This window comes from Schistocerca cancellata, chromosome 5 (assembly GCF_023864275.1).
Source record: "Schistocerca cancellata isolate TAMUIC-IGC-003103 chromosome 5, iqSchCanc2.1, whole genome shotgun sequence".
Lineage (NCBI taxonomy): Eukaryota > Metazoa > Arthropoda > Insecta > Orthoptera > Acrididae > Schistocerca > Schistocerca cancellata.
In genome coordinates, this window is record NC_064630.1 from 413,191,758 (window position 1) to 413,217,874 (window position 26,117).

The 26,117-nt window shown below is 38.0% G+C and overlaps 1 protein-coding gene across 1 annotated transcript in view; it reads right to left on the minus strand.

The window, feature by feature from the left end:
• Window positions 1-26,117, minus strand: part of LOC126187541 (putative glycerol kinase 5) — a 417,517-nt gene that overhangs the window by 81,222 nt on the left and 310,178 nt on the right. Inside the window, exons 6-7 of the mRNA XM_049928689.1 lie at window positions 15,438-15,564; window positions 32-136 (exon numbers count right to left, since the gene is read on the minus strand). Of these exons, the coding sequence (XP_049784646.1) occupies window positions 32-136; window positions 15,438-15,564 (232 nt within the window). The remainder of the gene's footprint in view (window positions 1-31; window positions 137-15,437; window positions 15,565-26,117) is intronic.

The window sequence follows — 26,117 nt, forward strand, 5'->3', positions numbered from 1 at the left end:
TTTATTTCAGCTGCCAAATCACGTAACTTACCAACAGTTTGTGCCCAGTTAATTAGGGATCCTGTATCATTTGAAGCCCCCTCTACTATGTACGTAATTTCATCATCCAGTTTCCAGCCAATAAGTGGATATAATCCTGGAATAAATAAATGTTATTTTCATTCATAGAGTGTTTCTCTTGACATTTAGATTCAACATTTATATTACACAACTACTAATTATGTGCAAATCTGAGAAAATCCCATACAACTACAATTCTCTTTAGTGCAGTGTAACTGCATCAGACATGATTTGCAAAAATGAAGCCAGTCAACTGAAATTAATAATAATTTACAAGTAAAATAATTACCATAAACAATATTCAGAATGACTAATGGGTGATATAATTGTAATTTTTACAGTGAACAAAGCAAATTAGAACACTATGCTGGATTTTATATTTTATCTTTAGTTGGACATTTCCCAAGTGTCTAAGCCTGTGAGAGATATCAGTGGATAATTCAAGCCGGTCGCAGTAAATAGTCTCAAAGTGAATGGGATGTTTGTTTTCAGCATTTTTTGTGACTTGTGGTCCCATCATTTCTTTCCCGTCAACAGATAGTAATTTTGGAATGAATTCTAGTGGATAATTTTTGCCACAGCATTGTATGTCTGTAATCAGTCTGAGCAATCTTTTTGCAGCAACTCAAGATTTGATCAATGGTTTCCTCAGCTTCTTTGCATAGTTTGCACTTTGAGTCTTCTGATAATTTCTAGGTTGGTTCTAACGGCATTAGCTTGAAGACTTTTTATGGTGCTTCAAAAATCAGTCAGTTTAGTTCTTTAGGATTCCATTGCTCAGCCAAGACTAGGTCTTTCTCTTATCTATTTTGCTTTAAATCTTCTCCACAAACTGCCCATGTAATGCTTTATTGGACGAACTGTCAATTATATTGCAGTTGTAACATAACAGGCTTAGATTTTTTACAGGAGTAGATGATACACAATTTCTAGTTAAATACTTGATGCATTGCATATTTTATTATGTTATCACATATTTACATATGTGTTTATTGCTTTCACATTTATTATTCATTATCTAACACTATTTGGAATAACTGTATGTCCTATAAAAACAGTTTCATTTGCAAGATTATGATAATTTGGAATACATTCTCATTCTGTTCAAACAATAATTTTTAATTCAGGAAGATAACAATTCACTCACATTAGATACTTTTGTATGAAGTACACAAAATTAATTAACAGAAAGCTCTAGACTCTGAATGCACTCTTTCCTGACCACATTTTTTTCAATGCCCACACTTGATGTTTTTCAGCTGCAAAATGCATACATAGCTTATCTATACGCAGGCCTCTGGCTGCTGGCACATCATAGTTTGTCCATTTGATATTTCATGCCTTCACTTTCTGAGATTTTGCCCTTCTTTAGTATCAGTGTAGTACACTTGTCTAAGCAGAATTCCATGTGAATGTCACTGCTGAAGACTCAACCTGCAATCATTAGAGAGCGGATTTCAATTTCTGGTTTTCCATAGAGCTTTAAGAAATCCCTGTAGACCAGATGTGTTATTTTCTGAAAATTTCTCACTTTTAATAGCACAGGTTTGTTTTCTGTAAGATGGTTGACAGTGCGATTGAGGTGATGATGAACAGCAGTGGGGACAAGTGCCCCCTGGAAAATATATCTCTTGATGTCGACTAGTCCGTAACATTCATTTCCAACATGACTATCCTGTAATTTTCATTGCTGATGAATAGTGATGCTTCCTGATGCTCCATCACATTTTCTATGAATCTGCCAATGTTTTTCCTGGTTTCCAGGCACTTTATGGTTCAATTGCATGCAGTGAGTCAAAGGCTTTTTTTTTTCTTTTTTTTTCCAGTCAATCCAAGTCATGTGCAGATTTGTTTTCCCAAATTTGCAGATTTCCACATAATTTTGTCAATCATGAGCTGATCTTTTGTGCCCCAGATTCTTCACTTATTACCTTTTTGTTCTGCTGGTATGAGGATATTTTCTTCCCGAAAGTCCTGAATTTTGCTGGCTATAATGCCTATCAGCAACTTGAAAATGATTGGCAGTCATAATACTGAACTGCAATTTATAGATATTGCCCCTTTAGCTGTGCCCTTCTAAGTGAAATACTTTTTCCAGTTGTTTACCATTCACCGATGTTTCCCACCTGTAGCATTGTACTAAAGTGTTGACCTGTTTACATATGCTGATTGGTCACTTGTTTGAGCTAGAAGTCATGCAGTTATTTGTTGCAAAGACATGTCTCATTCTTGACTTTCTTCACTCATTTCAGATACGATCTCCAGCTGTTGCATTCCATTCTTAGAAAAGTTCTTCTCAGATTCCCTTATCCACCGAGCAGTTTTGTTGTACTCTTTTTCAATTTCCCAAAGACCTTTCCAGTACCGAGTTGTTGCCTCTTCCTTTTGTCTTTCATCTGTTGAGTCTGCTGATTCATGCTTTGGTGGAAATGCATCTGACTGGATTGGAAAAGATTATTTTGCCTGTACTGAATGATAGTGGCCTTCTAACATTCGATTTTTCTGAATGTTGTAGTTACTTATTGCTTCACTTGCACAATATTTCAGCATACTACTGTTACCAGCATCAGTGCTCTGACGAACTGATTACCTATGACCTGATGCAGGGCTTATATCTCCTATCCCCTTCATCTGACCTGGCATTCTGCACCTGGTCAATGTCCAAAAGTGGGCATTCATCCCCCTCCCCCCCCCCTCATTCCTCCTCCCTCCATCAAGTCCCTCTGTCCGAAGTTCACCCTCAGGGATGTCTGCTGAGAGCATCTCCACTGCTGCTCTGCCTTCCCCACCAAGTCAGTTCACTGTGGGACACCGCTCTCCTCTTATCACTCAAGACTCATGTGGGTCCCCAGGCATTACTAAGGACATAATCACTATTGCAATTCATCGGCAGTTCCCTTATTTGAATCTCAATGGATTCTTTAATGACACATTCCAGCAGTTTGATGTCTGTGTCAGAGTCTTCAGAGTCTTAGCATGGTCCTAATCCATTTCATATAATTTTGATAGGCAATGTTCTGTGACTGCCAACTTGTTAGGCTGTTGAAGTCTGGTGTGCTGTTGGTATTCTCGGCAATGATCTTTGACAGCACACACCGTTTGATCTATATAAGTCAGGCCACATTTGCAGGCAATCTGATAGACCCCAGATTCCCGTAGTCTGAGGTTGTACTTAATACTACTAAGCAGTGCTTGTGTTTCACTTGGTGAGTGGAAGACAGTCTTCACTTGATGTTTTCGAAGTATTTGTGCAGCCTTTCTGTATAATGTGCCACAAAATGGATTAAATGCAATGGGCATTGCAGGAACACCATCCTCAGATTTTCAAGTTCTTGGTTGAGGCTCTCAGTGCTGGAGAGGATGTGACTTCTATGTACCAATGTTTTGAGCATGTCATTCCTCTGCACCAGGTGGTGACAGCTGTCTGGATGCAAATACAGGCTTGTGTGTGTCACGTCTTCTTATGCTACATGCTATGGCACAATGTGCCATCTGCTCCTCTTTTTTACCAGGACATCCAGAAATGGGAAAACTTCTTTCATTTCAACTTCCATGGTAAAATTGATGTTCTGATGTATGGAATTCAGCTGTATGAGGAAATTATTTTTCTTGCCTCTTCTATGTGGCCTTACAATGACAGTGTCCTTCACTAATTTCAGGGCTTCCTCATTAATGTTCCACTGGTGAAAGTGGCATCCCATGGCTACTCCCTCTGTCTGATCCCAGCAACCACTGTTAATGTCAAGACATGCCTATAAAGGTCTGTCAAATTTCTGGCCAATCAGTTCCAAAGATTTGTATACAGGTACTCCGGTGAAAACAGAGACAGTGGCAAAGCTCACAAGGATGTCAGAATCACAAAGCCTAAGGTAAACTTCAGGAGGATGTGGCCATTGCATTTATTCTATTTTGTGGTGCATTATCTACAAAGATTGAATTCATAAAGCCGGCCGGTGTGGCCGTGCAGTTCTAGGCGCTTCAGTCAGGAACCGCGTGACCGCTATGGTCGCAGGTTCGAATCCTGCCTCGGGCATGGATGTATGTGATGTCCTTAGGTTAGTTAGGTTTTAAGTAGTTCTAAGTTCTAGGGGACTGATGACCAAAGATGTTAAGTCCCATAGTGCTCAGAGCCATTTGAATTCATAAACATCAAGTGAAGATTATCTTACATCTGCTAGCTAAAATACAAGCACTGCTTGGTACTGTCAAGAACAACTTTGGAGTATGGAAACCCAGGATCTATCAGATCCCCTGCCAATGTGGCATGACCTACATAGGTCAAATGTGCTTAGTGCCTATGATCATTGCTGAGAACATCAACAGCACACCAGACTGCAGTAGCCTAAAAAGTCAGAAGTCATGGAACATTGCCTTTTGGAATTAGACAGAATGGAGTACAACCATATTAGGGTTCTGACACAGATGTCTTACTTCTGTGACTGTGTCATTAAAGAATCTATTTATATTTGTGCAACAGAACCATTGATAAATTGTGACAGTGAGTACATTCTTAGTGAGGCCTAGGAATCTGCAGGGAGTCTGATAAGAAGAGCAAGGTGATGCCTGACAATGCATTGGCTCTGGGGGGGCAGGCAGAGCAACAGTGGAGGTGCCACCAGCACGCGTCCCTGGGCACAAACCTCAGACAGAGTGACTTGGTACTGGGAGGAGAGAGGGAGGAGCTGCTGGATGAACCCCCACATCAGGACATGGACGGCATGCAGAACACCAGTTAGGAACAAGGAGGGAAGAGCTATAAGCTTTATACTAGCTCCTAGGCAATCAGTTCACCAGTGCACAGAGTGATGGCAATGTCGTCAGTTGCTGAAATCCTGTGCTCAGTGGACAGTGATAAGGAGCTGTTCACTCATGAACTTTTTCATCATAAATTATGCTGGGAGCAGTTGAAGAATCACGTTACTCAAGAGTAGTCCCACATGTAAGTAGAAATAATTTGCCTAGTACATCACAGTCTGGATTCCACCAAGGGTTGCACAACTGAGAATGTTGTTCATACATTCAATCACCAAATATTACAAGCATTACATAATAAAATATTACCAGCTGACATTTTTTGTGATCTCTCTAAGATGCTGCACTGTGTAGATGTTACAATCCCAGAGAAACTTATGTTTTTATAGAATTGGTGGCTTTACACACAACTGGGTTGAATCATACATAATTAACAGAATGCAAAAAGTTGTTCTGAATAATTTGAATAATGTTGGAATGTGAGAAAATTTTAGTGACTGGGGAGAAAAATCACAAAAAGAGCCCACAGGCTTCAATTCTGGCTCCACTCCCCCACAAGCTTCTCATCCTTCCCCCTCTTCTCTCCTGCTCTTCTTCTGAGATCTTCCTTCAGTATCCTCTTTTGTCTGTTACATTGGCAACATACTATCCTTTCCGTACATCCTTCTGTGTCTTCAGTCCCTGGCATAGCGTCAGTTTCTACTTGTTTCTCCTATTCTCCTTCCCTTCCACTTTGATCCCCAATTCCAACCAATCCTCCTTAAGTTCAGCAACTCATTTGGTTTCGGTTTTTTTTTCTCGTCCTCCCTATTTTCTCCCATACCCTTTTCTTCATTCTATCCATGTTCATACTGATTACATGCCTGGCAAATTGTGCCCTTTTCCATCTGATTTCTCCTAATATTGTCCTAAAGCTTCAGTACTGCTCCTTCCTAGTTCTTTGCATCTCTCTCTCACCAACTATTTTAGTGCCTAGTCACCTATTTTAGTGCCTAGTCACCTATTTTAGTGCCTAGTAGTACCCTCAGTATTTTTATCTCGTTTACCTACTTGTTCTGCAGCATTCCTCCTTAGTATTATCATCTCAGCTGCATACAGAACCACATTCCTCACCACTGGCTTGCAGTATCTTCTCTTTGCATCTGTGGATATAGTCTCTTTACAGTACATATTTCTGATCATACAGAAGCCTGACATCATCTTCTTCACTCTTTATTATTCCCTCATTTTTCTTGTTTCTTACTTTTATATATTTTCCCAGATATTTAAAGTTGTCCACCTTTTGCATGGTACCTTCTGGTGTTTTCCAATCTCCAGTGGTATTCAATGCCTTTGTCTTGTTCTACGCAATCCCCAGCCCCAACCTTTTGGCTGTCTGGCATAGGTTGTTAGCTATATCTCTGCATCTTTTTCTGTCTCACTTAATACTGCTATGTTATCTGTAAATCCTTCTTGCATGTCTTTGGTATATCCATTTTCTCATTTACTGCTCTCCACGTTGTCTGATCACTTCATCTATGCTATGGTGAACAAAACTGACAACACTCCATCTATGTGTGTGACACTGATTTTGATCTAAAACTCTTCCAAGAATGCTCCTCTGAATCTCACCCATGCCTTTGTGTCTGTCAAAATTTCCATTATTATTCCTCATGTAATGCCACCTAGTCCTTTGTTCTTCAGGATCCTTCTAAGAGTATGTTTATCGAGTTACTATCGTTTGTGTTTTAAGGCCCTATGTTCTATTAGTTGTTTCAGGTTAAATATCTGTTCTATGCATTCTCTTTCCTTCCTACAGCCTGCTTGATCATCTCCAAATGCACTTTCTATCTGTTGTTTTAATCTCGTCAGGAGAACTTTCAACAGTACCTTGCAGCCAACCTCTAGTAGTGATATTCTTCTGTAATTTTTTGCTTCCCTTTTGACCCCCTTTCCACGTTTTGGTGCTATAATCAAATCCTCCCATCCTTCTGGTAACTCCTTTGTCTCTAAATCTAGCAGAAAACCTCGGTCATGTTGTCTACTGTTTTGACGCATCCCAACTCTATCATCTCATCTGATACTCCATCTTCTTCAGTTGTCTTACTATTTGGTAAATCACCTACAGCCTGTTCAGCCACATTCCTGATTGGAAGGCATGCCTCTTCCCCCCTTCCCCCTTCCTCTCCTATTCTATGCCCGTTACCAATGCCAGCTCATCTTCAGGTGGTTTGCAGTTCAGTAGGCTCATTAAGTACAATGCAATTATCCTATAGTTCTCCTTTGCACTAATGGCCAGACCTCCTTTAATATCTTTTACAAACATTTCTCTACCCCTGAAGCCGATCAGAATCTTTTTGAATTTCCTGATATTGTCTCTACTGTTGAGTTTCCTAAACTTGTTCTAAATTTCGTCCTGTTCCACCTTCATCCCCTGTCTTCTGGTCCACCTTACCTGTTCTGGCCACTTCCTTCCTTACTCTGAAGAAAATCTCTCATTCTTCTGGGTTGTTCTTTCTGCTCTCTCCCATCTTTCCTGTTCTTCTCTACTGCTTCCCCACCATCTTTGTTCCATGTACCAGTACTTTTTTTCTTTTCTTCTTTCACTCATAGTTCAGCCTGCTTGCCATGTTCAGCTTCATGATTTCCCTTTCATGTATGTTCCACTTCTCCCTTGTATGTGTCTCAACTGAGTCTTAATTTATATCTGTCTATCATAATGCTTCTTATTATCTAATAGGACAGATAAAAAGTCTACTCACCAAGCAGCAGCAGAAAACACACACAGACACACACACACACACACACACACACACACACACACACACACACACAAGTAGGCTATACTTAGGCAAGCTTTCAGAGACAGTGGCTCCTTCTTCAGGCGGAACAGTTGAAGGGGAAGGAAGAAGGGTGAGGGAAAAGGACTGGAGAGGTCTAGGACAAGGGGTAGATTTCAGAAAAGTCACCCAGAACCACATGTCAGAGGAGGCTTACTAGATGGGATGTCTTTCATTCTCATCCTGTCCAGTAAAGTCTCCCCTGACGTGTGGTTCTGGGTGACTTTTCTGAAATCTACCACTTTTCCAGGATCTCTCCAGTCCTTTTCCATCACCCCTCTTCCTTCCCCTTCAACTCTTCTGCCTGAAGAAGGAGCCACTGGCTCCAAAAGCTTGCATAATTATAAACATTTTTTATGTGTGTGTTCTGCCACCGCTTGGTGACTAGATTTTTTTATCCATCCAGTTATATTATACAGTCAAAAATGGATTTTTTCATTGTTTAATGTTTCTTATTGCCTTATTCATATGCGCCTATGGCTCTCCTCCTTTGTTTGGAATCCGGTGCCACTTGACTTTTGTAAGATAGTGATCTGAGTTTTGTGCTCTTCCTAGCCTTGATGTTCATTATCTCTCCAGTGTTTGTCCCACTGCCTGCTACAGGGTCAGTCTGTAATTCCCCGAGGTGGGTGCATGAGATTGTTCATGTCTTTCTCTTACCCACTTTGGCCCTGAAGTGTGTTGTCATCAGTCTCATTTTGTGTCCTCAACGAAGTTCAGTTAATCTTTTCTAATTTTTATTTGTCCTCTGGTGTGCTGAATATTCGCCTACTATTCCCTTACATTCCCCTCCAGTCTGTACATTACAGTAGTGGAAATCAGTATAAAGGCAGGGTTTCTACAACAGTAATAGTACAATGTCCGTAGCATACTGTACTGAATTTGACATGAAAGTAGTAGATACATGTAAGACATAAACAATTATCATGAAATTACATAGTTTCTTTCATGACATGAGTACCAAAATAAGGCGTTTGTATTTCATGGTTAGAAACTGTCCTGTTGTGTTATTGCATTGTTGGTACTTTGTCCGATTTCCATTCTTCACAATTACCTCAAAAATTCTCTTCTGCATCAATTTTGTTAGGTTTTGTAGTTCTTACAGTGAAACTGTGGCCCCCTCTTCTCATATTGCACTTTTCAGCTCCCGTACGACCTCAGATTGCCTTCTATTATGATAAACATGCCTTGCAAGTATTCCCCAAAGGTTTTCCATGAGGTTCACATCTGGACTACGTGCAGGCCAGGGCAAGACAGATATCTTTATCTTCAAACGATTTTTTGGTTGCAGCAGGAACATGCACAAATGTATTATCTTGTTGGAACATTAGACTTCTGTTCCCTAGGTCCTCATACATTCTAATCAGTTATGTCCCTAGCATCTCAGTGTGCATGTTAGAGTTCATTGTAGTGTTCGGTCAACAAATGCACGATTTTCCTTTAGTGCAGAAGGCTGCCCAAATCATAACACTTCCACCACCAAAATTTTTGCTCATTCTTACATGTGCTCTGTTCTCAGATCATGCCAATAGTACTGAAATTCATCAGGCCCATATAAATTTAACTACTTCTCTTCAGTGAAAATCACTCTATCCAACTGTACGCCCAATCTACTGAAATTATCAATCGCTGTGCTTGAACAGTTCAACTTCTTGGTTATTTGACGGTTAGAGAGGCCCATTTCCATGTACACACTGATTCTTGCTTTTTCATCTCGTAATCACTGTTTTACATGTGGCATTCTACAGTCCTTGTTTATGCACACAACACACACTGTCATTAATGGTGTCTGTTTCCTTTCTGCAGTAGAGGCACATGTGCACACACTAACAACACAAAGAGCCAACTGCCTTTATAATGAGTTTCAACCTCTACTACCTGAATTGCTGGTATACTGTACTACTGACATTAAATGCAATACCATTTGACTGTGTTTGTCAGTATACCGGATTTGATACTATTACATGTAAACTGTGTACAACTGTTCGAGCTGACAATGTTAATTTTCCTACAAATATCCATGCCTTTATACTGATTTCCACTACTCTATAATCACCTATGATTATCTTCATTTGTCTGTGAGGTGTGCTTTTCAGTACAGTCCTATTCCATATATATGTGAGTGAGCTTCCATATAATATTCATCAAGCAGAGTTGGCACTTTCTGCAGACAACATTAGTGTTACAATAAATCTTATTAGAGGGAAAGCAACAGATGGAATTGTTAATGATGTTTGATAAATTATTAATTAGTTCTCCAAAAACAGACTTGCCTGAAATTTTGTGAAAACACACAAAACTACATTCAGTTATGCACAACAAACAGAATCATACCAACAATTCATGCAGCACATGAACAGGAGTTAGCAAGCAGGGTAGAATGTTCCAAATTTCTGGGTGTACATATAGATGAAAACTTGAACTGAGAGAAGCATATTACTGCACTGCTCAAACAATTATGTTCTGCTGCTTTTACTCTTCATACAATTGCTAGTCTTGGAAACAAACAAATCAACCTCCTAAAATATTTTGCATATTTCCTCTCAATTACAGCTCATGGAATAATTTTCTGGGATTACTCATCACTTGGATACAAAGCACTGAGTGCTCAAAAGTAAGCAGTATGTGACGTTCACTCACAATCATTTTGTATGTATCTCTTCATGTAGTTAGGCATTTTAACTGCTCTTTTGCAATACATTCAGGATGTAAAAAGACTATGCATATAAAAGTTTAGAGTATTTATAGGAGATTAAAAAGAAACAAATTCTTGTGCAACAAAAATGATTCATGTGCACTGTTTTCCCACTAGAGTCCATGAAGGTTTTGATAATAGCGATGTTCAGAAATGCTGTTGAAACTGCCACATGATGGAAACTGTTTTAGGGATGTTGGTGGAGATGTTGTCTGTTTACATTAATGCGCAACTGACACCTGGGTGCTGATGATTTTGTAACATGCTCAAAACAACCAAGTATTTCACGAATAATGACTGCACTTTCAGCCAAAGAGGCAACCAGCTCTTCTCTCTTGGTATCTTGTACACCAAGTGCTTCATCTCCCCACAACAAAAGAAGTCCATAGGTCAGCAACATCTCTAAAACGATATTCATCACATGGCAATTTGAACACTGTCTCTGAACATCACTAGCATCAAAACCTCCATGAACACCTAACAGGGAAACTGTGCACCTGTGAAATTTTCATCACTCAAGAAAAGTATTTATTTTTCTCTCCTCTAAATACACCATAATTTTGTGTACATATAGTTTTTTACACATTATATATTTACTAACAAAATTCATTATAAGTAATGAATCACACTTTGACAAGTTACACACTACCTAGCTGTCAGAACTTTCAGATGGACGTACATAAAGATTGAAGGGTAGGTGTAAAAGAAAGTAGGTCAGAGATGAGACACTGGTAAGCAATATGTCAGCTTCAGACCCGAGATGATAAGGACACAGTGAGGAGTAAAGATACACCAGGGGCAAGAGAGATGAACAGTGCTACTAAGAATTAGGAAATGGAACAAAAGTCATAATAAATGTAGTACAAAGGATGTCCAAGTATGAATATCAATATTCATGGATATAACAGGAATGACCATGTGAAGCAAAAATGTATAGTAAACATGGGTTCTAAAATGCATACCTTAACACCCAAGAGCATTACTTCATCATTGATATAGTGAAACAATCCACTTCTACTGCAAGCTCTTTGCTTTCCATATTTTGAGAGATGGCAGTGTGGAACAAAACAAAATATACAGTTCACTGAATATCGGCTCTAAATAGAATACCTCAAGAGCTTCTTCTGTGGCGGAAGTGCTCATAACTCTTAAGGTAGGCATTTTAGAGTCCATGTTTAATGCACAATTTTTTTCTTATTTTGATCCATACATCCTTCTCCCAAAATATGGAAAGCAAAGTGAAGATGAAGAAGTGGTCATAGAACTTAATGCGTTTTAGAGTCCATGTTTAATAGAAGTTATGCTTTGAAAGATCATTCGTGCCATGTTGCTGAAGGTTGATCATTCCTCCTAGGACACCCTGTATGTGTATATATAATAAAAAGTATAAATAAGAAAGAGAGGAGGGATATGATAATGGAGATCAAGCACAGGAGTCGTTGGATGGAATGATGTGACATTTGTATGTGTGTATCAGCAGTACTACAGATTTCACCTCCTGAGGGTATGAACTGGATAGTAGTTCTATCTCATAATTTATGTCTGCTTAATTGAATTCTCCTTTCATAGAATTACATGAAAATCTTCTGCACAAATTGGATGAAAAGATGTGCACAAAAATACCTGGATTGCAGAAGGAAAATTTTGTAATTTGTGTGGATGATGCACCTGCCCACAAAAGTGTTTTGGCAATGAGAAGAAGTAAAATATATAGTGTACAAACTGTTGGTACATATACTATATTCACTGAATTTGGCAACCTCTGAATCTTTCTATTCCCATGTCTAAAGAAATTCATGTTTTGACAATGTTTTGAGTTTACTAAAGAGATACAGCAGTGGTAGGCAGGAATTTTGCAGACACACTAAAATTGCACTTCAGGGGCTGAATATATGCAGTGGAAAAACCTTACAAAGTACATTAATAAAAAGTTGACTGCCCAAGAAAAGGCATAAAAAATACAGTCTTTGCTGACAGAATGAGGAACTTCCTTCTTGGCCTCATACAGGGAAGTAACAATGGAATAACAGGGAAGAGACAAAATCCAAAATAATAATGAGCAGTAGATGCTCAGTTTGACAAAAATGGGAATGACGGATATAAACAGAACAGAAATGCTTAGGAAATACAAGCAACAATGTAACTATTCTGACCGTAGATGGGCCAACTGGGCCTGATCGACAGTCATGTCATCCATCAGCCAATGGCATCATGTGAATGCAAATTGGATGGAGGGGGGAGGGAGAAGGGGGGGGGGGAGTTCTCATCATCACACTCCTGACCATTGTCATTTTAGCAGATACCACTACTACTCAACCAAGTATCTTCTCATCTGACAGAATGCACCTCATTCCAGCCCTCCCCTCAAGAAAAATTCCCTGGCAATACTGGGAATCAAACCCTTGTCCCCCATGTGGCAGTCAGCTACATTTACCACTCAGCTCCAATGCCGACAAGAAATACAAGGATCTAATGGAAATCAAAAGTCTGTCATTTCAAAATGGATATAGGAAGAAAATAGAGGAGAGTGCAACAAGAAGTATAACAATAATTAGAAAGTGACAGGAAAAATCAGGGGGAGAGAAAAATGAGGAAAAAAGAATGGATGGCTTTGTACATAAAGGGACAACAGCATACTGACAGAAACATAGGTATAGACACAAAGAAAGAATGGCAATTTAGAAGAAAACAAATAAAAGAGAGGAAAAGGATGCCATTGGACAAGAAACTAGGAATGAAGAAAATTACGACTAGTGGAAGGTAACTGACCAGTATGTGTTCATGAGCTGTCTCCCATATTTGAACATCATATACATAGGTGTTGGAAGAGATTGTCCACATAATTTCTGCAGGGGAACAGGACACCAATGCCCTCCTGTTACATTCCACAGCATGCTCCACTGTTGCTACTGTTTATATTTTTACCTCCATTTAGATCAATAATTTACATATATTTATCAACTAGATGTGTTGCCAACAACACTGCTTCTTATCGCACTGTGTAAATAATCACTTGCTCAAATCGGAATGCTGGCAGATAATATAGTATTTCCAGAAGTCAGGTCACAATTTCTGTATTTTGAGCCAGGTACTCATTCTGGTAATTCCTTTCATCACCTATACATAACCATGAATCAGTAAATTTTTCACCTTGGATGTTTATATTTGCACTGTGATTAGTGTGAATAGATTGGAAAGGTCTCCTACTTGTTCTACTGGGCAGTATTATCATAGTTTTCACTAAATAAGATGATAGAATGTTTCATTACAGTTAAAATGTCTCCAAAATTTTTTAATGAAGGGTAGCAAAATTTAAATAGCAACCATGTCCCTAAAATCCAGAAACCAGTGTAAAAACTGTTCATTTGAGCATAGTATCACTGTCTAAACTGCTTAGGTATAGAATTCATAAATACATGGCCTTGTTCCTGCCATGTAACTGACACAGAAGTAGCATAAAATTAACTATACAGCGTGATTTTTCCACTGTGTTCGAACTCTAGGGTTTAACAAATGAGAGGACACAGAACAAAAAAGTTATAGTGAACTTATGTTCAGAATTGCATAGGTTCCATGGCAGAGACTATTTATTCAACCATACTTTGTTACTGAGACTGCAGTATAATATGCACTGTACCATGCAGCCACAGCTACAGTATACATGACTTCCTCCTAGAGGGTGGTACTGTTCGTCATATGCCATGCCCTAACACTGTCTGCTGCCATAGTAATCGGTAATGTTGTATTTGATTCATTTCTCTTGCTGACTCACCTAGTAATGGATGTGATACAGCATTGTACACAATGGTTCCATATTCCAGTCAAGAGCTTGCCGACATAGTATTTATGTATGGAAAGACAAATGGCAATGGGTGGCGGGCAGCAAGGTTGTATCAGGAGACCTATCCCTGCTGACAACAACCACAGCATTCATTGTTTGCGACAGTGTTTCACCTTTTCTCTGAGACTGAGTCATTTCAGTAAGCAGGAAACCATAAAGGATGTACCCAAAATGTTCTGACACCAGACTTGGATGAAAATGTGATTAACAATGTGGAAGGCAGCTGCCATGTCAGTACAAGGCAGTTGGCCCATGAGTACAGAGTAAGCCAGAGGACTATGTGGAATATTCTCCATGACAATTGTTACTAGCCTTATCACTTACAGCATGTGCAGGGCTTACTAGCGACTGACTTTCCACATCAGGAGCAATTTTCTCTCTGGTTTCTTCACCAGGCAACCATGATTCTTGCATTTGTGTCATCCATCCTATTAATAGCTGAGTGGTATCTCCAACTTTCATAACATTCATCTACGGGATAGTATGCAGAACCTCCATGGTATGGTGACAGCGAATCATCAGCATCGGTGCAGCAGGAGTGTGTGGGCTGGGATAATTGGCGGTAGTATTTTGGGGCCAGTCTTCCTTCCAAGTCACCTAACAGACCGGAACTATTGGTGTTCCTTGTGGGTGACTTTGATTCCTGCTTGAAGAAGTGCCACAGATGATTCGAAGGGTTATGTGGCTGCTACATGATGGTGCTCCAGCCCATTTCACTGTTAGCATCCGGACGCATCTCAATTATGTCTTCCCTGGTCAATGGATTGGATGAGGGGGTCCAGTTGCGTGGCCTGCTCATTCACCAGATCTCAACCAGTGCACTTTCTGGTTATGGGGTCATCTCAAAAGTATTGTGAATGCAGAGCCCATTCCAGTCATGGAGACACTGGAGCAGCATATTCATGCTGCCTTTGACATTGTTCGGATGCAGCCTGGCCAATGTGAATGTGTGAGACAGAACACGCTACGGAACATACACACGTGTTGAGACACATGGAAACCATCTTCAACACGTACTATAGCTGTGGCTGTATAGTACAGTGTGTATTAGACTGCAGTCTCTGTAACAATGTATGATTGAATAAATGGTCTCTAGTATGGAAACCATGTATATTCAGACATAACTTCATTAGACATTTTTTGTTCCGTATCCTCTCATAGATCAGTCCCTATAGTTTGTACACAGTGGAAGAAATCAACCTGTATAAAAATTAATTATAACAGAATTGTTAACAGCAACAGCAGATAATGTGTGTGCTCATAATATTACCTGCTACAGATGCATGTGGTGTTTGTCCAGTATTTACATTAAGGAATGTTCCAGTACCCAAAGTAACCTTTGCATCCCCTCTGCTAAAGCAGCATGACCCAAATGTTGATGCTGCCTGATCAGCAATCTGTATAACAGGTAAGTGATACCAAATAAATATTAAATAGCAGAAAATGTTTAATTAAATCTGTAAAAATTATGTGTCAGTTACACATATCAAAACTGTCATGTGTAATCTGAGTAAAACTGATTTAGATACAGATCACTAAGAATCTAACAGAATTTATGTAATTAAATGTGCGATGTTCATGTTGATAGAAACTTGAGAAAGAAATCAAATTTAAAATAACTTACTATCAATCACAAAGGCCACTATAGTCATGATTGTGGCATCACTCACTGCAGAACCTGAAATGAAGTATTACCAACCCAGTTTTTGTTTTGTGTCTTATAATTCTCATGGAATTTCTTTTGCAATCTTTTTCCTGCAATTACTGGATATGGTGGACAGTTTATGAATAAATGTATGCAACATGGCATAATTTACTTTTCATTCTCTTAATAAGTTATTTATTAATGCTAAATTTGGTTTGTATTATCAACTTTCTTGTATGCACGAAAATCAATACTGTAACATGGATCAGTATGCTGTACCAACTAGGGGAAGCATCACAATGTTCACAAGTGGCAATGATTGGCTTAGAACACCACTGTATGCTTTCTGAATACAGAATTGATAATACAGACTCACTATAGATGTAATCATTTTAATTACCAGAAACTGACTGCTGCTTTGCGCATGATTCCTATTTATAGACATGCATAGCACAGAAATTACAAAATGGTAAAATACAGATTTATTACATTTTAGACATTAACATGAAAGATAAAAAAGGTGAGAGACAGAAAAATATAACAGGCAGTTATGTTGATTTGTTTGTCCAAATGTACAATTAGAAAATGACACAGTAATAGGTCTTATTTTATGAGAAAGAAGTTTTCATGTACACTTGGATTCCAAAGTTCACCGAGAATTATCTGGTAAATTACATTTCACAAGTTGAATAATTAACAAACAGACATGTTTTTTTTAGTAAAAGTATAAATTTTTGGAAACAGAAAAATCAGGGGTACAAAACTCTAAATATGGATTTTGGAAAGAATTACATTTTAAGCTTGGAAAATTCTGGAACACAAAAAAATATGAATAGAAATAATTTGAGATCTCAAGTTTTGGAAAAAATAAAAATTTTGTTTCAAAGAAAAAAATAAGAGCTTTCAAATTAGCTCTGACAATCTTAAAACCAACAATTTTAGCACGGTGGCCCCTTGATGTGTACCCTGTTTTCTGCTATCGCACTTTATGAACATTTCTTTAAATAAAATGTTACCACATGAATTAAATATAATATTGTTGTTGTCAGCCATTTGTAAACTACACTGAATAATAAATTGGAGAAAATACATTTTTAAATGTTTAATGCCAAACCTGATATTTATTTACTAGCTGACTAGTTTTAGGTTTGCCCATATTCACAAGCCACCTATTACAGAGAACAAAATTTGTCACTAGTGTATATGTCTAGTGTATACAATAAAGATATCAGGAAAAATATGTTTCATTTGGTAACTACTAACATATTTTTTATTTTGGATATTTTTATTTTTATTTTATTTCATTGCAAGTTCTGTTGATCCTGACAGCAATGGAGTTGCAAGGATATGGAACGAATCAGTATTTTTACAATGTTAATAATACAGCAGCACACAATATGGTGAATTCATGACAAAACTCATTGTAACAACATGGGGCACTAGAAGAAATAAAAACATATTACATACATCAGAATTAACACATGTATGTACACAGTCAGATTAACAATATCAAAGTATTTGAGCAACAATATAACATTACAGCAACAAATAGTTTCATTTATGCTTACATTGCATGGCTAACTTGGTTGTATGATAAAAACTTGCTCCTATGTACTAAAAAATTCACTAATTGAATGACTTTTGTATTAGGTATTTCTTCAGATTGCTCTTTAACTTTGGTGTTTCAGGAGCAAGACTCTTAATGACACTGGGGTAGAGCATTGTAAATTTTGATGCCTGTATAATTTACTCCTTTCTGTACAAGGGTATAGTTTGACTGGTTACTATGAAATTCATCTTTTGATCTTGTGTTGTGACCACGATATTCACTATTGGTTTTGAAGAGAGAGTGGTTTTTATTAATGAAACATACAAGGGAGTATATGAGCTGAAATATCGTTGTAAATACCTGTAGTTTCCTAAAGAGACTCCTGCATAAGTGCATTGGTTGCACACCACTCATATGTACTTCTGAGCAATAAAAACTTTTTTTGCCAAGGGCTGGTTGCCCCAAAAGATGATTCCGTAAGCCAAAAGTGCATGGAAATATTCAAAATAATCAGCTCTTCTGGCTTCCTTATGTGTGGTTGATGCAATTTTGCATAAGGCAAATGTTGCAGAATGTAGCCGTTTTTCTAGATCTAGGACATGGTTGGACCAATTTAGCTTGCAGTCTATGTACAACACCCAGAAACTTAGCTGAGTCGACTTGCTTTATTTGTTCCAGAATGAGATTTTCACTCTGCAGCGGAGTGTGCGCTGATATGAAACTTCTTGGCAGATTAAAACTGTTTGCCGGACCAAGACTTGAACTCGGGACCCCTGCCTTTCGCGGGCAAGTGCTCTACCAACTGAGCTACCCAAGCATGACTCATGCCCCATCCTCACAGCTTTACTTCTTTATTTGTTGTCCATTACATTCTATATTTATATCCCCCAGTTCTTTATGTGCCACGAGAAACTGTGCACAATGAGGTTTTTTTTTATATTTAGAGAGAGTCCATTACAGCTAAACCATTTCAGAATGTCATCGAATGCATTGTTCACAGATGTTTCCCGGTTGTTTCCTGTTGCTTTGTCAACTAGAAGAGAATTATCATCAGCGAATATGGTGAAATTGCTCAATGATGTCGTGTAGTGTGGGAGGTCATTTATACACATATCAAAAAAAGTTTTGCATCACCCTGGTTCCCAGAACTCCTGAAGACAGATGTCAACTGTGGATATTGTATCACAGACACACTCCCTTTGACTGTTCACATATGACACTAAACCCACCCAAACAGGAGGAACAGGCCTAGTACTTTGTCTGACATCTTCATGGTGAATGTGGAAAATATATTTGACCTGTTGCTTCAGTTAGAAGCTGGAGAGCCTCAAGCAGTTGCAGGTGTATACGGGGCACAACAAACATTCAGCAGCAAATTGAAAAGTAAGAATGTAGGGAAATCAGTAAAAAGAAAGAAAGTGTTGTTGTTAGGTGGTTCCCATGGAAGAGGTGTTGGTCAACTTTTGCAGGATGAACTAGGATCAGAATACCAGGTCACCAATGTTTTTAAACCTAGTGCTGGTCTGGAGCAGGTGACAGAGGATTTAGGATCACTTTGCAAGGATTTCCTGGGTGGGACAGGTAATAGTATTGACAGAGAACCTGGGTACAGTATGGAGTGTGTCCTGGCAAAGATTGCATCAGCATTGAAGCATACTAGTGTTGAGTTTGTATCTGTTCTTGGGTGCCATGACCGACCTCATTTGAACTCTTCCATCAAGAGAGTTAATATGGAGTTGGAACGGTTGCTTATGTTGGGTGCACAGTCACACATTGGTGTGGTTCCTGTTGATTCTCTCAATAGGTGGGATTATACTAGGCATGGCCTTCACCTCAACAGGAAAGGGAAGGGTAAACTGGCTGGGAAAATAGCAGGAAAGTTAAAGGGGGGGGGGAGGGGGGGAGGAACTGTCATGAGTGATAAAATACCAGTGGTTATAGGGTTCAGAAAAGACTGATTTTTTAGGGTAGGGAGGACAGAAAGAAACCAAATTTTAAGAGAGGTTAGGAGTGAGACAAACCTTCAGTTTGAGAAAGAAACCATAAAACATAATTCTAGCTTATTACATCAGCATAAACAGCTATCGGTTAAGAATTTTCAACAGTCAGCAGATATTTCAATTCTACCCAATTTTAACTCAGTCAGTATGAAATGTCAGCTATCTTTATTGCATCAAAATGTTTGAGGGCTGAGAAATAAAATTAATGAATTAATTGTCTGCATAGATGAGTTAGAGTCTTCAAACCCAACTGACAATCTGCCTCTCTGAACATCATGTGACCACTGGTATAGAACTTTTAAGTGTTACAGGGTTTAGGTTAGCATCTCACTTTTGTAAAGCAGAAATGGAGAAAGGAGCAGTTGCTACATTCATCAGAAATTGTCATAAATTTAAGAACATAGACGTTCACAAATTTTGCCAAGTACAGCATATGGAAGCATGTGCAACAGAAGCAGAATTTCACGAAAATCCTTCATACTATTAAGTGTATACTGAGAACCTGCAGGTAACTTTAATCTGTTCATAAACCACCTTGAAGCTGTACTGGCCCATTTAACTACCAAAAACAAAGAAATAGTAGTTGCTGGTGATTTCAATGTAGATTTCCTTAAAGACTCTCCCAATAAGAACTTCTTTGAGTTAGTAACACTATCATTCAACTTAATTCCCACTGTAAAGTTCCCCACTAGGGTAGCCAACTGATCACAAACAGCCATTGATAATACCTTTATAGAAAAGTCCAATGAACAAAATTATATTACAAAACCAATAGTCATTGCACTCTCAGATCACGACATGCAGTTCCGTCTGTTAAATGTTAATATCGAACACGATATAAAATCTGTTAAATCTGAGGTCAAGAGGGTAATCAATAAGCCAAAAATTGATTATTTTAGGGCACTCCTCAGAGGCATTCACTGGACTGATGTTTACTGTGCTCAAGGCATGAATGAAAAATATAACACTTTTGCTAATAAAGTGCTTACCTTATTTGAACACTGTTTTCCCCCAAAGCCCAAAACTAATGAAGGTTAGACCAAAGTCTACAAAGAAACCATGGATTACTCAAGGAATAGGGGTATCTTGTAAAACAAAAATAAAACTGTATCTGTCAATCCGAAACAGTTCTGATGTTGATGCTAAAGCACATTACAAAAAATACTGCAAAATATTAAAGACTATAATACAGACATAAAAGCAAATATATTACAAGGAAAAGATAGTCATATCAGATAAGAAAATAAAGACAATGTGGGATATAGTGAAGGAGGAAACCAGTAGAACCAGACATGAAGAGGGACAAATAGCATTAAGAGTAAATGATACATTGGTGACAGACGTGTATAGCATTGCAGAACTTTTTAACAAACATTTTATAACTGTTACTGAAAAGATGGGGTTGTCAGGTTCTGTTGATGCTGCTACGGAATACCTCAGACCAAACATTTCAAGTAACTTCCATAATATGAATTTGACCCTCACTACCCCAGCAAAAATAATGTCCATCATAAAATCTTTAAAATCAAAGACATCTAGTGGGTATGATGAAATATCAACAGAGTTAATTAAAGAATGTGATTCTGAGTTAAGTAACATATTAAGCTATCTGTGTAACCAGTCGTTTATCAGTGGAATATTTCCTGAATTGTTGAAATATGCTGAAGTTAAGCCACTATTTAAGAAGGGAAATAAAAAAATGGCATCAAATTTCTGTCCAATTCCACTTTTGCCAGCATTCTCAAAAATTTTGGAAAAAGTAATGTACAATTGGCTTTATAACCATCTTATCTTAAATTACATACTGTCAAAGTCGCAGTTCGGATTTCTAAAGGGTTCTTATATTGAGAAGGCTATCTACACTTACAGTGAACATGTGCTTAATTCATTAGACAAAAAATTGCTGGCAACTGGTATATGTTGTGATCAGCCAAAGGCATTTGTCTGTGTAAATCACAATATCCTTTTAAGTAAATTAGGATATTATGGTGTAACAGGAAATGCTGCAAATTGGTTCAAATCTTATATCTCTGCCAGGAAACAAAGGGTGTTATTAGGAAAGAGACATGTATTAAGCTATCAGTCATCATCCAACTGGGAACTAATTACATGTGGGGTCCCACAAGGTTCCATTTTAGGCCCTTACCTTTTCTTGTGTATATCAATGACCTTTCATCAGTAACATTACCAGATGCCAAGTTTGTTTTGTTTGCCAATGATATAAACATTGCAATAAATAGCAAATCAAGTGTAGTCTTAGAAAGATCGACTAATAAAATATTTGTGGACATTAATCACTGGTTCCTAGCCAATTCTTTGTCACTAAGCTTTGAAAAACACACTACATGCAGTTCAGAACTTATAAGGGGTGTTCCATGACTATATGCCTGACATACGATGACAAGCAGATAGAAGCAGTGCACAGTGTTAAATTCTTGGGATTACAGCTCGATAATAAAGTCAACTGGGAGGAGCAAACTACAGAACTGCTGAAGCGTCTTAACAAATCTCTGTTTGTAATGCGAACTGTGTTAGACATAGGGGATATAAAATGAAAAAGCTGGCATACTATGCTTTTCAGTAACTTCCCAGCAGCCATAAAAAGCTTAACAACCAATGAAATTCAGTTTAAGAGAAGCCTAAAGGAAAGTAGGATATAACTTCTGCACAATTTCAGTGCAGTAATGTGTTCATTGTAAGTAAGTATTATAGTAGTTCTATTACATGTTTATTACCTTATAAATAAAAAAAACTTTTTTATTTTAATTTCAGTGCATTAGTGTTTGTAAATATCATTCCACTTGGAACATGTGAAATGGTACATTAGCTTATTTGTTTTAGTTGTAAATATTTGTCATGTATTACTGTTTTTCTGGCATGTTCTACATCCTGGAGGAACTCCTCACTATGGATCAATTGGAATGAAAGTAAATCTAATCTAATTAATCTTGTAAATGACTTCCTTCAGGATAATGACATCGCTCGACTAGAGTGGCCAGCATGTTCTCCAGACATGAGCCCTATCGAACATGCCTAGGAGAGATTGAAAAGGGCTCTTTATGGACAACGTGATCCACCAACCACTCTGAGGGATCTACGACAAATTGCCGTTGAGGAGTGGGACAATCTGGACCAACAGTGGCTTGATGAAGTTGTGGATAGTATGCCACAATGAATACAGACATGCATCAATGCAAGAGGACATGCTACTGGATATTAGAGATACCGATGTGTACAGCAATCTGGACCACCACCTCTGAAGTTCTCGCTGTATGGTGGTATAACATGCAATGTGTGGTTTTCATGAGCAATAAAAAGGGCGGAAATGATGTTTATAGTGATCTCTGTTCCAATTTTCTGTACAAGTTCTGGAACTCTCGGAACCTAGGTGATGCAAAACTTTTTTTGGTGTGTGTAAATATAAGAAACAGTATGGGTCCCAGTACTAAGCCTTGAGGCACTCCAGTGTTGATTGTGCCCCACTAGGATAAAGCTGGGATTCCACTACTGTCAGAAATTATTACTCTTTGTTTCCTATCTGTACGGTAGGATTTAATCCATGTTCCCATTATTCCACTTAACCCATAGTAGCCTGCTTTATTTAGCAGAACTTCATGGTTGACACAGTCAAAAGCTTTGGATAGGTTACAAAGGATTCCAATTGGTGCCAATTTTTTGTTAAGAGATTCGAGAAATGATCAGTGAAAAAGCAAATAGCATCATCAATTGATAGGCCTTATACTTTCTGGTATTATGTTAACTGATATGCATAATATACATTTCTCTTAATTGTGGTACCTTCATTATCCAGAATGATGTGATACAAGTGACAACTATATATTATATACAATGGAGAATTTGCACTCACTGGATTACGTGGTGTGTCATGCTCTCTTATTTAATGTAGGTGCCATAACAATTTTGACAGGTGTTGATGTGAATAATTTTTATTGTAAGCTCTTATATAATTTCTGATGCATTCAGTTTACTTCATGATGTACTAATATCATTGACTATATTCAGAGTGAGAGACAGTGTTTCATCACATCCCAGTAGTATAATACGTTTTCCATTTCCCTTTCAAGACTGTTTAAGAGGAAAATATTGTTTCATTCATGTTTCACAGTCATTCACATAAGAACATAACAATACTATGGTATGTGGATCCCATTGACACACAAATGAAACAATATGTTTCCTATTACATAGTGCTGAAAAGGAAATGAAATTTTTTTATACAACTGTGATGTGATGGAACACTGTCTCTCATATTGAATACATTGAGTGGTGATAACACATCACACAATAAACTGAATACATCAGAGATTATATAAGACCTTATAATAAAATTCTTTGCATAAACATCTGTCAAAATCATGACCGTTAACATAATATAGTATAATAAGGTTTAAATACAATTGTGACATCTTTTAATTCAGACCTGAGTAACATTTAATTGTTATGACATTAATAGAACTGTCCACACCAAACAAATCCTAAATATTCCACATTTGACACATCTATTTACAAAAATTTTGTTCTTTGTAAGAGATGGGCTTGTAAAAATGGGGACAGCCCGAAACTAGTCAGCCAGTAAATAAATAGCAGCTTTGGTGATAAACATTTAGAGATGTCTTTTCTTCAACATTTGAGAGCTGCAAGAAGCAATACACTGAAAACGTTTATATGTTAATACTAAAGTTTAATAAAATATAGCTTGAGTAGAGATTTAACAATTTTAGGTACACATTATGTGTACACTGGAAAACAAAAATGATACTCATTTATTTAAGAAGCAGAATTAGAGCAAGTGAAGTGATGCAATTTGCTACATCTCAAAGGTAATACATTGCTGAAAATTTAAATTGCAACACTAGGAAAGATAATGAAATTTTAATTACTGCGCATATAGTACATTAGGAAGAATGATACACAAGGTACAAAATTTAGTAATGCGAACTGTCACCTCTGGCAGCAACAGTGACTCTACCTCAGCTGGGCATCAAGTCAAAGTGAGACTGGATGAGAAATATGGGTAACTCACTCCATGCAGCTTCATTTCTTCATCAATCAGAGTGGCTGGCAAGTGGTGGAATGCTAACTTTTCAGCAGTCCATGTTCATATGTTTTCATTGGATGAGAAACTTCGAGAACATGCTGGCCAGGGTAACTGTAGAACACCCTTGTACCAAGACAGGTCAGGACAGCAGAAGCAACATGCAGACTCACATTATCTTGTTGGAAGATAATGTCATGGAGACCTCCAATATAGGGGACAGCCACCACATTAAATGTCAGAACTGTAATTCCTGCTGTCCAAGTTACCAGCCATGTGAACCAGAGGTGAAAACATTGTGTACCCAATGGCACCATACACCATCACTTATATGCTGAGCCCAAGTTATGATGGTAAATGCAAATTGGCAACTTTCATTCTTCTTGGAGCCTCATAAATGGGTATATTCATCCTGATGATGTATGCAGAATAGGGATTCATCAGAAAAGATATGTGGTATCACTCCTGTGTGCAGTGTTGTGCCTGGCTGTACCATTGTCAGCATGCCTCTCTGATGACACTGGAAGAGAAGTCGCAATAATTTTTGTTGTGCTGACAGTCTGTGCTGCTTCAGACATTGTCACATTGCCCATGTGGATCCTTGTCTTGTTGTAAACAAGTCCATTTCCTGATTCCACGTACTTGATGTGGATGGAAGACTTGGCATCCCCAAGAAACAATATACCAGTCCTCTCGGACTTATCCATGTGTGGCCAGCGAGATGCTGCATGCTGTTGAGTATGATCCTCTTGAATCCACCGACAGGGCCATTTCGAGAACATTTTTCCACACAAGTGACATATCGTTTGATGATCCCCCGTCTCCCCCACAAACATTAGTTGCATTTCATTGTACTCTTGGTAAGACCTTTAAAAGTGTATCTAAATACAGTGATTGTAAAAACTGGTTGTTTTTTCTTTTAAAATAAGTACTACATTGACACTCCTCCATAACTGAAATGTATATCTTAATCTTATTCTACTCCTAAATATTAAAACAACAACAACTCATCCCTCCAAAATTTTATATGTACAGGGCAGCAATATGATTTGGCAGTATGACTCAAATTTATTCTATAGGCTTACTGATTTTTAAAGGGTATTAATCTTGACAGCTTCGGTTTATGACCATTGATTTGTTGGTTCCAGACTCTGCTCAGAATGTTGAGAAAATGATGTTTTCCTGCCATGAACAAGTCTGTCATCAAGCTATATTGTAAATCATCAGGGTTTGGTGTTGTGTTACCTGCCACTAGCAAGGCTTTTCTCTCAATTTGTGACATACCAAAGGGTTGCAATAACTTATGAACTTTGTTATCCTTGCAGTGGGGGAGCTCAAAATTTTCTGATGATGGAGTTAGTTTTTGTAAGATATCCTCCAAGACACCCATCCCTATCAGCTCCCTTCATTTAGTCGCATTCTTGTTGTGGTAGCATTTGATTTTAGGCCATAGTTCACCCCTCGTGTATCTTTGGTTAGTTTAGAGCAATATTCTTCCCAACCTTTACTTTTCTTCTTATTTTTCAACAGTGGTTTTCATTTTGCAACTATGTGTTTCAGATGTAAGTAATTTTCTAGTGTAACATTTTTCTTCATTTAGTGCCTAACGGCGATCTTTCACGCAGTCACTGTGTTTTGACATTCCACAAACCACCAAAAGCAAGGTAATTGCTGTAATGGTCTAACTATGGTCTGTTCTG